At 42.7% G+C, this 15,679-nt stretch overlaps 1 protein-coding gene across 1 annotated transcript in view; it reads left to right on the plus strand.

The window, feature by feature from the left end:
* The window catches only part of MYH15 (myosin heavy chain 15), a 182,889-nt gene that overhangs the window by 74,175 nt on the left and 93,035 nt on the right, over positions 1 to 15,679 (plus strand). The window contains 2 exon segments of the mRNA XM_068545552.1: positions 12,632 to 12,811; positions 13,920 to 14,052. Of these exon segments, the coding sequence (XP_068401653.1) occupies positions 12,632 to 12,811; positions 13,920 to 14,052 (313 nt within the window).

Consider the following 15,679-nt stretch of genomic DNA (forward strand, 5'->3'; position numbering starts at 1 on the left):
GACTCCCTGACTTCAGACTCTACTACAAAGCTACAGTAATCAAGACAATATGGTACTGGCACAAAAACAGAAACATAGATCAATGGAAGAAGATAGAAAGCCCAGAGATTAACCCATGCACCTATGGTCAACTAATCTATGACAAAGGAGGCAAAGATATACAATGGAGAAAAGACAGTCTCTTCAATAAGTGGTGCTGGGAAAACTGGACAGCTACATGTAAAAGAATGAAATTAGAATACTCCCTAACACCATACACAAAAATAAACTCAAAATGGATTAGAGACCCAAATATAAGACTGGAAACTATAAAACTCTTAAAGGAAAACATAGGAAGAACACTCTTTGACATAAATCACAGCAAGATCTTTTTTGATCCACCTCCTAGAGTAATGGAAATAAAAACAAAAATAAACAAGTGGGACCTAATGAAACTTCAAAGCTTTTGCACAGCAAAGGAAACCATAAACAAGACGAAAAGACAACCCTCAGAATGGGAGAAAATATTTGCAAATGAATCAACAGACAAAGGATTAATCTCCAAAATATATAAACAGCTCATTCAGCTCAATATTAAAGAAACAAACACCCCAATCCAAAAATGGGCAGAAGACCTAAATAGACATTTCTCCAAAGAAGACATACAGACGGCCACGAAGCACATGAAAAGATGCTCAACATCACTAATTATTAGAGAAATGCAAATCAAAACTACAATGAGGTATCACCTCACTCCTGTTAGAATGGGCATCATCAGAAAATCTACAAACAACAAATGCTGGAGAGGGTGTGGAGAAAAGGGAACCCTCTTGCACTGTTGGTGGGAATGTAAATTGATACAGCCACTATGGAGAACAATATGGAGGTTCCTTAAAAAACTAAAAATAGAATTACCATATGACCCAGCAATCCCACTACTGGGCATATACCCAGAGAAAACTGTAATTCCAAAAGACACATGCACCCGAATGTTCATTGCAGCACTATTTACAATAGCCAGGTCATGGAAGCAACCTAAATGCCCATCAACAGACGAATGGATAAAGAAGTTGTTGTACATATATACAATGGAATATTACTCAGCCATAAAAAGGAACGACATTGAGTCATTTGTTGAGAAGTGGATGGATCTAGAGACTGTCATACAGAGTGAAGTGGATCAGAAAGAGAAAAACAAATATCGTATATTAATGCATGTGGAACCTAGAAAAATGGTACAGATGAGCCGGTTTGCAGGGCAGAAGTTGAGACACAGATGTAGAGAATGGACATATGGACACCAAGGGGGGAAAACTGCAGTGGGGTGGGGATGGTGGTGTGCTGAATTGGGCGATTGGGATTGACATGTATACACTGATGTGTATAAAATTGATGCCTAATAAGAACCTGCAGTATAAACAAACAAACAAACAAAACAACTAATACTAAACTTTCATTGGGTTATTTGTATGGAAATATGTTAATATAAATGTTTCAGACATTACATGAAATTTCTAAAAATCTAAAAAAAAAATATATATCATGATCTTCAAGTCATTGCAATTTAACAAATGTTGCGGTGCTTACTACATGCAAGGCACTGTGCTAGCTCGTTAACTTCCCTCCTCCCCCACACTCAGTGTTGTCAGACATGTGTCAGACATGGTCCTTTTAAAAATCCATTGTTGCTTTTCACTTGCCTCTCAGAGAGTATTAAAGATATGAATCGTGAAAAAAAAAAAAAAAGAAGACTGATTTTCTGAGACAAACCTCTTGTACAAAATAAATTGAGAGATAATAAATCTCTATATAAAAATGATTGTACACACACACACTTATATGCCCACAAACACATATTTACCTTTCATTTTAAACAAATCACTAGGAAAATAAGGGTTGAAGGAAAAGTTCCTTGCTTCTTTACAAGGTAGGCAAATCAACATAGAGTAAAAATAATACCCCAAGTCACCTAATCTATTTTGGAATAGTAAAACCAAAAGAGATGAAGAATCAGTTTTATCTTGGGGAAGTTGTTTCTGATTTTAAAATGTAAGCACAATACACATGATGATAAAATGGACTTCTCAACTCAGAATAAATGAACTTTTATGAGTGTACATAACTCTAAAGTAATGATAATGAAGTAATTCAAATAAAGGGAAGGTTGGTGTGTGAGATGTCTCCAAAATTTTTCATAATATTTGGTTTTCCCTTTACTTAGGACTTCTTTTAAACAAGGCGAAAACTTAAGGTTTTCTGGCCTATTTTGGACAAGTTGTTATGAATTTTAGCATTTCATCTTTAAATCTCTATTCTTGAACTCCAAATGTTTCCCTCGATTACAGTGTACAGTAATAAACAACTGCTACTCTCTGCTTGTTCCCACCCACTTGTACAAGTAAGTCTGTAGTATTTCAGGACCTCTGATTTGGTTTTCAAGAGGCTTTTTCTTGTCACTGGCTCTCCTCCATTTCTGCTGACCCAGGCTTCCAAGAGTGTGAGGGATAATGGGATACACTCTCCGAAGAGTTTGATGCCTCTCTTTTTATTTGTTTTGCTCATCACTGTATTAAAAACATAAAATTCTAACTGAGTAAATTTGAAGATCGAATTGGCTTTATTCAATGATTTATGAATCGGTCAGCATCCCATTGAGCAAGTAGAAAGGAGCTCTGCGGAGCTGTAAAAAATGCAAGAACTTTACAGGCAGGAGGGGGCAGAAAAGGGAAGTTTCTAGCTAAGAGTGGATTGTTTCAGGCAGGGTCACCTTCCTTTTGGGGGAAGGTGGGGGGTCACCCCTCTAGTGCTGACCAGGTAATTCCAGATCTATTGGTGAAAGGTCCCATTCCTGAGAGAGGCTGAAACTGCAATTAGGTTAGCTATTAAGTCTTGGTTTGCTGACGTGGGACTTAGCACAAGTGACTCCATTTGGGGTTTGTTGTTTCTTTACTAACAACTGTATCTCATTCCTAGCTCTTAACCCCAGTACCTAGATACTTGCTGGTGAATGGATGACCAGACCAGTGAATTCAGAATTTCAGAGAAGTTCTTTATAATGAGAGACAGGCAGAGAAATGGCAGTTCTACCACCCAGTAAGTTTTGAACTCTTGTAGGTCTGATGCCCAAATCAAGCGTGGGAATGTGAACAGTGAGACTGATTGAAAACACAGCAGTTCTTTGTGTTTCTGTTAGAGAAACACTGGTGGGAGACAGAGGACAAAGGAAGGAGACACAGGACTGGAGTGACCTCAGCTGGGGGCGGGGTTTCACAGTGTTGGGTGCTGCAGAGAGGTAGTCAGCAGGAGCAGGGGCTGTGTACATCATCAGAGGCATTTTTTATTTTATTTTATTGTTTTTATTGACGTATAGTTGATTTACAATCTTGTGACAATCTGCTGTATGGCAAAGTGACTCAGTTATACACATATAGACATTCTTTTTTTATATTCTTTTCCATTACAGTTTATCACAGGATATTGACTCTAGTTCCCTGTGCTGTAGAGTAGGACCTTGTTGTTTATCCCTCCTATATATAATAGTTTACATCTGCTAATGCCACACTCCCAGCCCTTCCCTCTCCCACCCCCCTCCTCCTTGGCAACCACAAGTCTGTTCTCTATGTCTGTGAGTCTGTTGCTGTTTCATAGATAGGTTCATTTGTGCCATACTTTAGATTCCACATGTAAGTGGTATCACATGGTATTTGTCTTTCTCTTTCTGACTTACTTCACTTAATAATCTCTAGTTGCATCCATGTTGCTGCAGTCATCAAAGGCATTTTAGAAGAGGCTCTGCTTGCCATAGCTTCTGGCAGCGTTGCTTCCTACAGTGGAAAGAAGAATGTTGTTGATGGGAATTCCCAAAGTTAGGCTAAAGTGGGGGTGAAGTAACTTTTCTAGGTGAAGAGGTGATTTTTTTTTTTTGATTTGTATGTGTGTGTTTTATTATATATTAGTCTCTTAAATCAAATAGAAGACAAAAAGTGGAGCTACAAACCAAAGTTACAACAGTACTAGCTTTTCTCGTCGCCCGTCTGTCTACTTTTACCAGAGGTCTTTATTTCTTCATAAGGCTTTCAGCTACTGTCCAGGGTCCTTGACTGCAACCTGAAGAACTCCCTGTGGCAGGCGGGTCTGGTGGTTAAGAACTCTCTCAACTCTTGATTAACTGGGAATGTCTTGATTTCTCCCTCATTTTCGAAGGAAAGTTTTGCTAGATATAGGATTCTTGGTTGACGGTTTCTTTCCTTCAACACTTCAAGTACATTGAGTCATGCCATCTGGCCTCCGAGGCTCCTGATGAGAAATCTGCTCAATGACCTTCCTGGCAAACCTTCTCTCAGCTTCATAGACTTTCATAATGCACCGTATCATGTCTTATGCAACAGAACATTTTGTATAGTATCGTGAAGTCAGTTAAGTTGTAGCGTTATTTTGAGACCAGAATTTAAGGAAAAGGAATTGAACATTTCAAGTGTAGACATTATGAGGTCTCTAAAATTATTACACATTTTCAAACTAGAAATAAAAAGGCCACTGAAGTATCCTGCAGATTTTTATTTATAACAAAGTGAATACCAATATCTAATAACACACGTAAAGAAAAATTTCTTTGGGATCCTTTTTCCTAAGTGTAAAGGGGCCTTGAACTCAAAAAGTGAGAAAACCACTGTGGTGTATCCCCAGCGGTGATGGGTCCATTTCTTGCTCTGACCTCAGAGTGCACCATTGTGATGTACTTCACAAAGCCCTATAAAAGAGAAAGGTGGGCCCAGGTTTTTGGTCCTTAGAGCCCAGGAAGCTGCTTTTGGTGACCTGACAGCCTTGGACCTACAGTTAGCTTGTGTTTTCCTTGTTTCTGCCATTTTGTTGATTTTCGTTTCTCTTTTCTCTACTCTTTTTAATTTGTGTCATTGTTCTTTCTACAGTTAGCATAGTGAGTATTGTTGGTATAGTTAATACATGATTAGCATAGTTAGTGTAGTTAGTACTAGTTAGCGCTGTTGGTACAGTTAACGTAGTTAGCGTTGTTAGTAGAGACAGCATACTTAGCCCTGTTAGTACAGATAGCATTGTTAGTTAGCGTAGTTAGCGTTGCTAGGTAGTGCTGTCAGTCAGTGTAGTTAGCAGATCACCATGATGCAGGGCCTCACAGCCAAATCTGCTGGCAAGGAGGCTCATATTGATGACTTCGAGATCCTCCACACCATTGGTGAAGGCACCTTCGGTAAAGTGAAGTTGGCCCGGCACATTCTGACCGGGACACAGGTGGCTGTGAAGGTCATAAAGAAAAGGCCTCAGAGCTTCTCAAGTGTCCAGGCACTTTCCCGGGAAGTGTGCAGTCTGAAGGCTCTGAATCACCCCAATATTTTAAAACTGCTGGGGGTGATTGACACAGAGGAGACATTTTTCGTGGTGATGGAGTACCTCAGTGGGGGGGACATGTACCGCTATTTGAAGACCCATGGCCGTATGACAGAGGCGGAGGCCCGAGGCCCGTTCCAGCAGCTGGTCTCCGCCCTGCAGCACTGCCACCAGAGGGGCATCGTGCACCGGGACCTGAAGCCACTGAGCCTCCTCTTTGATTCCAACATGAATATCATACTTACAGAATTTGGCCTCAGCAACAAGTGTGATGACACTGTCCAACTGGACACGATCTGTGGCACACACCCTTATGCTGCCCCAGAACTCTTCCTGGGGCAGAGCTACAGCGGCCCTGCGGTGGACGTGTGGAGCTTGGGAGTAGTGCTCTACACCATGGTAACTGGGTCCCAGCCCTTTGTGGGAAAAGACTTCCAGGAGCTGCGGAAGCAAATCCTACAAGGGCAATACCCCATCCCACCTTATCTGTCTTTGAAGATAAGGGATCTGTTACAAAAAATGATTGCCCTCAACCCCAGTGACAGAGGCACCTTACCTGACCTCATGAGGCATCCATGGGTCAACATGGGCCAGAAGGAGCCACTCCAGCCACCCTGTGAAGAGGACCTGGATGTGACAATGGTGAGGACTCCGGGCTTGACTTGCGACCAGATCCAGGACACTGGGACAGGCAGTGTGAGCTCCAAGAAACCCAAGGTGGAGGTCTCCATCATAACTCTGAAGCCCTTCTCTTGCGGGGACCTCTGTGGCAGTGAACTTGAGCCTTCTCTAAGCCCTGTGGTGTCCTCCCTGCAAACCACGTGGCTCTACCACAGAAAAAAATGTGCAGCTGCAGGAAGACCAGCAGGCAGGGCAGAAGACCGGTGAGTCTGCCTGTCCCCCACCCAGCCTGGAGGCGAGGACTGCCACCCCCAGCCCAGCCCCCCAGTGTGGCACTGGGACATCCACCTCCAGCAGCAGCAGGATTGGAGCCCCAGAGGGAAGCAGCTGCCCCCTGGGTGTGTCCAACACTGGAAGGTCCTCCCACGCTGGGCAGCCTGAGAGTGTGTCCTCATCCACTCTCTCTGGCCAGAGCCAGAAAAAGCAAGGGGTGGCTGGGAGAATCTGGAACTTTATTTTGAAACATCTTTGTTGCAAGCTGCCCAGCATGAGGCGTCATAATAAAGTGAGCCCATGTGAACCCCATGGATGACCGAGGCAGGAAGGTCAGGCCGCCGCGCTCCCTGGGGCCCGGTGCAGGGGAAGAGGAGTGTGTTCTCTGCACGGCCTTCAGAAGCTTCGTATCCAAGACCCTGGCCAGCTCAGAGGATGGTCCAGAGCAGCCCGGGCGACCGAAAGCGAGGCCACCGTGGCTGCAGGTCTGCCCCTCAACCCCCACCTGGGTGAAACTTGAGAGACTGGACTGTCATTCCTGGGGCACGTCTCCCCTCCCCTACTCTTCTGTCTTCCGTGTTGGTGGGGGAGGGGGATAGTTCTTGTTCCAAGAACTCCTTGGTTCTTCCAATTCTAGTTAATAAACTTGATGCTCCAGAGAGATGCATCACACTCTGCTTTGCGTCGTCCCTGCACAGAATTGGGGCTGTGCATTTTCCAGTGAGACAAGCGTGCAGCCGTGGAGCCCTTGGAGGTAGTCAGAACAACTAAAGGGAAAAATGACCTAAGAGAATTAGCACAGTGACTCCCAACAGCAACAACTGCTGCACTGCAGGGCAGAAATGCAGAAAGTGTGTATTACCTTCCTGCACTACCATTCCCGAACATTTTCAGAAGGGCCAAGGGGAACTTTTGGTCCCTGCGGCCTGTGTTAATTACAACAGAGAGGCCCATTAACAGGATCACAAGGTCCCGTGAACCAGCCTCTGCGCGGTGTGGTAAGGTCCCCGTGCAGCTGAGTTTCATGACTGTCGTGCAGCAATAAAGCAGTCTTTATTGAATTTGTTACAATATTGCTTCGGTATTATGTTTTGGTTTTTTGGCCGCGAGGCATGTGGGATCTTGGTCCCCGACTAGGGATCGAACCTGCACCCCCTGAATTGGAAGGCAAAGTCTTAACCACTGGACCACCAGGGAAGTCTCTTTGTTAATTTTAGTTTTTTGATGCATGGGTTTCACCACAGGGAGTAGTGGATGATTATACTAGATGATCATACTATCAAAGCACTAGATTTATCAGCGTTCCCTGGTTCCCTGGTTCAATAAGCCCTTGAACACACGGGTGACTGGAGCAGGTACTTCCCAGAGGCCTCTCTCTGGGGGCACATGTTCTCGGACGCATCACCTGCACAGTTCCATTGGCTCTCGTGCGCTTAAGGTCACTTGCCGACTGCGGAATCCTTCACCGCAAGACACAGAGCACTCTGACCACGTGCCCGTGAACCACCTGGAGGGGCAGTCCCAGATGTGACAGGGCTGGAACCCAGCCAGCGGCTTCTGGAGGTGCTCACAGAAGGCCTCACTCACTTCCTGCCCGTTGGCCATTCCACACTGGGGTCTCTGAACTCGGGCTCCCAAGTGGCCACAAGTGGCCGAACAATGTGTCCAGCTACCAAGCTCCCAGAAAGTCTCCAGCAAGTGGAGGATGGATGTTGCCATCGCCTTTCCAAGAGCATTGGTGGCTGGACAGGCGTAGGTTCCTTCACTTTCAAGGGAAACATTCTGCAACAACAGGGATCCATTGAAAAGCAAGGAAATATTGTCACTCAGAGATCCTCCTTTCTTCAACCAAGTTACATTAGGTTGAGGGACACCTTTTACAGGACATTGCATGGTCACGTTTGCTCTCTGGGGTGCTTCCACGATGCCTCGAATCACGACGGAGAGATGGCTGTGCTCCGGTCTGGTGATATTCCTTCCAATAGGCAAGATAACAGGTGCCTCTGTATACAGCACAGAAGAACTTTCCACATCCGAACCGAGATGATTAGCGACAGAACATCCGTATATTCCTTGTTGTTTCTTTGTAGGTTTCTGTATCTGTATTTCCCCCATTCCATCCACAATGACTCCGCAGGTACAAATGTGACACAGACACCAGGCCCTCATGCTCCCGGCTCGCGGGGTCGGCTCCACAGCTCCTCCGCACCCGCAGATTTTGCAACTCCACCGCGCCGTCCTCGGCGACCTCCGGGGCGCGGCTTGAGGTGATCTTTTAAAGTAGAACTGGTGGACCAATACCTAAATGGCATATCCAGTTTGCTAAATATATCCTGATGTATTCAAGTGTATTTCTAACCAAGGAAAACTCATGAAGAAAGCTGTAGCATGAAGGACAGAAAGAATGGCTTTAAAAAGTCCAGTTTATTTGGTTATATTTTTAACGTATGATTTTGAAGTTGTTCTTGACGTAGAGATGCATTGTAAAGACAGTACAGAGAATTCCCATTTACCCTTCTCCCAGCTTCCGCATATGCTCACATCTTACATAAATAACCATGGTACAATGATGAAAGCTAAGAAATTAGCCCAGTTACAATACTATTAGCTAAATTGTAGGCTTGATTTGGATTTTCCAGTTTTCAACTAGTGTCCTGTTCCAAGATCTAATTTAAATTGTCAGTGTTTTGTTTGTTTGTTTGTTTTTAAGTCATTTAAAAAAATGTATAGTGGTATTTCATTGTGATTTTAAGTGGCATTTCCCTGATGACTAGTGATGTTGAGCATCTGCTCATGTGCCAGTTGGACGTAAGTATGTCTTCTTCGGTCAAGTGTTTACGGATTTTTGCCTGTTTTTTAAAAACTGAGTTGCTTGCTTATTGTTGAATTTTAAAAATTCTTTATATATCCTGGTTACGAGATCTTTAACACTTTGTGCTTTGCAAATGTTCAAACCTCAGTCCATGGTTTAGCTTTTCATTCTCTTAATAATGTCTTCCACAGAATGAAAGTTTTAAATTTTGATAAGTTTCAATTTACTAATTTTTATACTATGAATTATGCTTTTGGTGTTATATTGAAAAACTCTTTGCCAGTCCCAAGGCAACAAAAAGTTTTCTCCTTGGTTTTCTTTGAGAAGTTTGATAATCCATTTTGATTTAACTTTTGTATAGAGTGTGAGGAATGTGTGGAGAGTTTTGTTCTGTCTTGTTTTTGTTTTGCTTTTTGCACACGGATAGCCAACTCTTCCAGAAGCATTTGCTGACAAAAGTATTCGTTTTCATTGAGTTGCCTTGGCACCCTTGTCAAAAATCAGTTGTCTACTGAGATTTTAGAGTTAATGTATTGCCATAGTGTGACCAAAGCTATATTGACTAATACAATGATTATTAAATCTCACATCAGTGAGAAAGAAGAAACTAGGTAAGGAAAAGAAAGTGTTGCAAAATTTAGAGTAAAATGGAGTTAGCCGTCCTTCATATAATACAAAAATAAATTCCTGATGAAATTGTTAAAAAAAAAAAAAAAAAAAAAAAAGAAGCTATTACAGCAGGTGAGAAATAGAGGCCCTGAATCAGGACAACAGACATGGAAATAATAAGAAAGTGACAGATGTAAAAAGAGAGGAAGGCAGAATTGATAAGATTTGAAGAAGGAGAGGTTACAGCATTAACGTTCAGAGCCAGGGCAACTAACTTAGACCATATACTGTGCACTAGAAGACAATTGATGCTACGGGGCAGAACATAATTACTTTTTTTCCTGACCTATTTGGAAATTAATTTGCTAGAGGGCCTCATATTTATTAGGCGTTTTATACTTCCTAAGCATTGGAGAAATAGAGAAGACCCTGAAGAAATAGCGTTTTTTCCCTCCTCAGTGGTTTAATTGTTAACGTTTTGAGCTGTGACATCTACTTGCTTTGCATAAAACATCCATTCATCCCCAAACAGACGATGGCTTCATTGGTGTCCCAGGGACACGATGGTCCTCATGTATGGAAGGTGGCTCTGCTGGAGATGGGGGCTGGTGCTCCCTGTGAGGCTTTGCCACATCCCTCTTGCTAACGGGCACCATCCCAGGAGATGCTTACATTTTTAAATGATTCATTCTAGTGTTCACTGAAGGTTGACTATTTCTGTGGTAGGAAAATATGCAATACAAGATGGAGTCCACACCTCTAAGACCCTGTACCGGTGACTCAACTGTTTAGTTTTAGCAGATTCTCCTTCCTCCTCCTTGTTCTCCTCCACATTTCTCGCTTTGCCAAGAGCTTGCAAGGTCAGTGCCGCCAGGAGCAAGACTTTGCATATTTACTCACTGCATCATTCCCCACCTGGATGCCTGAGAGGGAGGAAGATGTGCCAGAGCCCTTCAGTACAAGAGTCATTGATGGAATGTCATTCAATACATTTTCTATAAAGTGCAGATTCTAAGTCTATGAGACTAGACAAAAGAGGTAGAAAACCATAGTCCATATATTAGAATGATAGACTCAGGTGGATAAAAAACATGTTCTTCAAGAATGTAATAATCCAAATTAGACCCATTCGTATGTTCCAGTGGCATAATTTCAAACAAAGGATTCTAAACCACAAACAAATTTTCTTTTTATATATCACCCAGTCAGAGCCTTGACTTGGAGTTGGTGTGTTCCTTCTCCATGAAAATATTCAAGCATAAGCTAACCTACTTTTTAGAGGGAAATTGTAAATGGAATTCAAGGAGCTTTTCAGTGGGTTGAGCCAGACCTATAATGTCTCTCCCAAACCTGAGCATTTGTGGTTCTTAGGTACAAAGGATTGGTAGAGAATCATGAAATCTATGTTGTTGGACCAAGGGGTTGTGGTTCTATCTTGGAACTCTCATGACATTTTCTGTTTGCTTTGTAGTCTACATATTATGCGCATGTCTTGTCTTCTCCATTAGATGCTCTGCAGCCAGAGCCCATGTCTGATTTTTCTGTTATAACCCAAAGTGTTTGGTCCAGTGATTTGTTCATAGAAGGCATTTCAAAAATGTTTGTGGAGTAGATAAATGAACATACAAATCCACAAATAGATTTGTACATATAGGAATCCTTCATCTTTCCCCCCCCCCACCAATACCTGTTTCTCCCCATGTGTATACACCCTATATTGGTTAATGGCAGCATCCACTACCCATTTGCTCAAACCAAAACCTGGTCATCCTTCCTCTTTCTACTACACCCCACGTTCTATCCATCAGCAAGCTGTGACTCAGCTCTACTCTCCACCAGCATCACGTTTCAGTGACCTCTCACAGTCTCCAACACTATCAATCATCTAGATCAGGGTTCAGCAAACTATGGCCCTGTGGGCCAAAGTCAGCCTGTAGCTGATTTTTGTAAATAAAGTTTGAATGCAACATTGTCACACCCGTTTTATTTACATATTGTCAGTTACTGCTTTCAGGACTGAAATGACTGAGTTGATGGCAGAGGAGCAGCAGAGACTGTGGCCCACAAAGTCTAAGAGCTTTACTATATGGCCCTTTAGAGAAAAACTTGCTGGTGCTGTCATCAGTTTTCTATCACATATCCTTTCTTGTCTGCTATTTTAAACAACGCTTTAAACATGTAAAAACCATCATTAGCTCACCGGCTTTCCAATACAGACCACAGGCAGGATTAGCCCATAGGCTTTACTTTGCCAACCCCTTCCTAAACAAATAATCCTTTTCAAGTATTAATTAAATCACATCACTTAAAAAATCTCCAAAGGCCTCCCATTACACTTAAAGTAAAATCCAAATGTCTTACCATGGCCTATAAAGCCTTTGGGATCCAGTACTGCATCTCTCCTTCCATGCACTCCCTCCAACTAGCTCTGCTCTGTCCACACTTGCCTCTGGTAGGACCTGAAACTTGCCAAGGGTGCTCCTGCCTCAGGGCCTTTGCACTCTTCATTTTTCTGCCCAGTACAGTTGTACACAGGTCTTCTCAGAATTTGCTCTTCTCGTTCAGGTCAGAGGGTTTTACTGGACTCTCCTACTAAAATAGCTCTCACATAGCCCCAGTCATTCTCTCTCTTTACTTTGCATGATTTCTTCAGAGCCCTTATGGGAAACTAAGTTATTTATTTAGTGTTTACTTGTTTATTGTCTGTCTGCTCCACTAGAATGTAAGCACCCTGAGGACGGACACTTTGTGAATGTGGCTCATGGCTTCATCCCCAGCTCCTGCTGTTGCCTGGTACCTAGTAGGTATTTGATAAATATTTGTTGAATGGATGATTGGCTAATTATATGTAGTGACGCTCCTTTCCCCTTGTCAACTAATTAGGTTCGTGGGAAAGAATTTACATTGACCCTCTACTGAAAATACTGCTTACTGGTGTTTTTTTCAGCTGCTGTTCATCTGTATCTCCAACAGCCAATGGGCATCTTTTCCATCCTCGAAGAGGAATGTATGTTTCATCAGGCTACAGATGTGACTTTCAAGACCAAACTTTCTGACAACCATTTTGGAAAGTCAGTTCATTTCCAGAAGCCCAAGCCTGACAATAAGAAGAAATATGAAGCTCACTTTGAACTTGTCCATTGTGCAGGAGTGGTAAGTTACCTCTAGACCCTCAGCCCTGAATTTTCCTGCCTCTGTTTCAAATGTACTCAGCCCAAATCCTTAGATAATATATAAGTAAAGTTTAGATTAAAGAGATGAACAAAATAAATCTCAGTTCCCCAAAAAAAGTTGGTGTAACCTTTTAGGACTTAGGAAATGAAACACCCATACTATAATAACAGAGGTCAAAAATCTCAAAATAGACTCTGTCACCCCAACTCAAAGTAAGACAGCTTCAGAAAGTTATGGAGACCATCAAAGGCATGGGCTTTTCCTTACTTGTCCTTCCTTTCAACTTAACATTGTGTGAACCAGTGATTTCAATTGATCTTTTTATTGAAGATTTTTTTTTTTCCTTCTCTCATAAAGAGTACTGTGAAGTAATGGTCTCCAAACTATGACCAACAAAGATTCCTAATAACCCTCACTCTCTCTCCTCATTTCCCCACTGGGGTGTGTGTGTGTGTGTGTGTGTGTGTGTGTGTGTGTGTGTGTGTGTGTGTGTGTGTGTGCACATGCCCCTTCTTTCTGCTTTTATGCTTCTGGTCAGTAATTCTGAATGGCACAAAAAGAGAACTGACGAAGGATAAAATAATACTTTGACCTAAAAATGACCTGCCAGTTGTACCTAGATATGCTTGTAAATCTTTTCTTTGATATACTTGAATATTAATTATAATGACATTTATAGTAAAATATCATTGATAATGTTTTTGGAATGCTCACTGTGTGTCAGAGACAGTTGTTTTATTGCATCTATTCTTGCCTATGAAGGAGGGCTGATGTGAATTGTTTCTCCTGGAAACGCCATCTATTTCTTCCTCCCTCTCCTTGGTGCTTCTTTCCCTCCCTGATTCTTTCTCCCTCTCCCTCCCTCCCCTTCTCGTCCTTTCTTTCCACAATGTAAATGGTAAAGCCTGAGAATCTCTTTGGGTTGCACATAGATTTCTGGAGTATTTATTCAGTACTGTTACATCAAACTGATTTAAAATTAAAGGACCCACACAATTTATGATTTTTGTTTAAAAGGAATACACAATTTTCTAAGTAACTTATGCATTCACCTCTTTTGTTACCGGAACTGCAGGCCTTTCCAAAGGTGCCTTATAACATCAGTGGCTGGCTTGAAAAGAACAAAGGCTTTCTTAATGAAACAGCGGTGGCTATATTTCAGAAGTCGTCCAACAGACTCCTGGCAAAACTTTTTGAAAATTACATCAGTCCCGACACGGGTGAGTTGAAAAATCTTCCTCAATTTTTCAGCCTCAGAATGGAACCCATGTCTGCCTCAGCACTTATAAAACTCCTGGCTTCTTTCCTGTGATATCTGTGTTTGCTCCCTGTGGTCTGTCATCCCCTCTTACTAGCCTTTCCGTCCTCTGGCTGGTGGTTTTTCGGGGAAATGGTGCTCTAAGGTAGATAGATTTCAAGGAGACTGCTCCAACCTGCTTTTATCTTCTACTTAACCAAGCTGAAGAGACAGCAGAAAACCATGTTTTGATAAATGATTTGGGAGAGATAACAAGCTCCTTTAATACACATCCCCCAAATATCTTGCAATTCTCCTTCACAGTGCTTTTATATTATAGTAATGGGGTTTTTGTAAGCTTCATGAGAGCAGAGATTATGTCTCACTTGTTCAAGTGTATCCTCAAGCATGTAGCAGATGCCTGTTTAGCAGGCACTCCGTAAATACTTGCCGACCAACTAACAGCTAATCTTGTTTAGTAGTTTGTAACTTACAAAGCACTTTTAGATACATTATCTTACTCAATCCTTGTCCTGACCCTTTTAGATACATGTAAAGGGAAATCTCTCCCTACCTTATAGGAGCAAGGACAGAATTAAAGTTTCACAAATCTACTGCTGAAAGATAAACTCAGGCAACTTAAAATTTTTAAGAGTTTATTTGAGGAAAAAGCAATTGAAGTTGGGCAGCACCAAATCAGAAGTGGTTAACAGCGTTCCACCCACAGGAGCTCAGGGAGAGACTTTTTTTTTTAATATTCTGTTTATTTATTTATTTATTTTTGGCTGTGCTGGGTCTTTGTTTCTGCGCGAGGGCTTTCTCTAGTTGTGGCAAGCGGGGGCCGCTCTTCGTCGCGGTGCGCGGGCCTCTCACTATCGCGGCCTCTCTTGTTGCGGAGCACAGGCTCCAGACGCGCAGGCTCAGTAGTTATTGCTCACGGGCCTAGTCACTCCGTGGCATGTGGGATCCTCCCAGACCAGGGCTCGAACCCGCGGCCCCCGCATTAGCAGGCGGACTCCCAACCACTGTGCCACCAGGGAAGCCCCAGGGAGAGACCTTCATAGAAAAGAGGTAGAAGCAAAGTAAAGAAATGACTGATTAGCTGTATCTAAAGCCCAGTTGGCTGTTTGTGATTGGTTGTCCTTAGCATTTTGATTTGGTAACCTTGGGGCATTAACAGACTTAGATTTTGTTTGCTTACGTAGGCTGCCACAGCATTAGAGCCATCTCAGTCTGATGGCCTCCTTGCTTCATTAACTTAACACTACTAAATGGCAAAGGCAAGGTAGGAAACAGGACTTGTGCTTACTAGCCTCGTGCCTATTCCACTCTCACTGTCTTCTGGAAACAAACAAAACAGAGAGATGGACAGGCTACCTGGATTCAGGATCCAGTTCAGACTTCTGCACTGTGATACAAAGCCTTGGAGGACACAGAGGCCAGGTTGCTGCCATTACCCTCGCGTCTGGACCACTGCCAGCAGCAGAGGGAGGCTTGTCACAGTTCATAGCTGCCAGATTGGCAGCTCCTGAGCAGAACTGGTGTTCAAACATGTTTGGTCCACACTGATTAAAAAAAAAAAATTGGAAGTTCGCACATACACGTTTGGA

Source organism: Eschrichtius robustus, chromosome 6 (assembly GCF_028021215.1).
Source record: "Eschrichtius robustus isolate mEscRob2 chromosome 6, mEscRob2.pri, whole genome shotgun sequence".
Lineage (NCBI taxonomy): Eukaryota > Metazoa > Chordata > Mammalia > Artiodactyla > Eschrichtiidae > Eschrichtius > Eschrichtius robustus.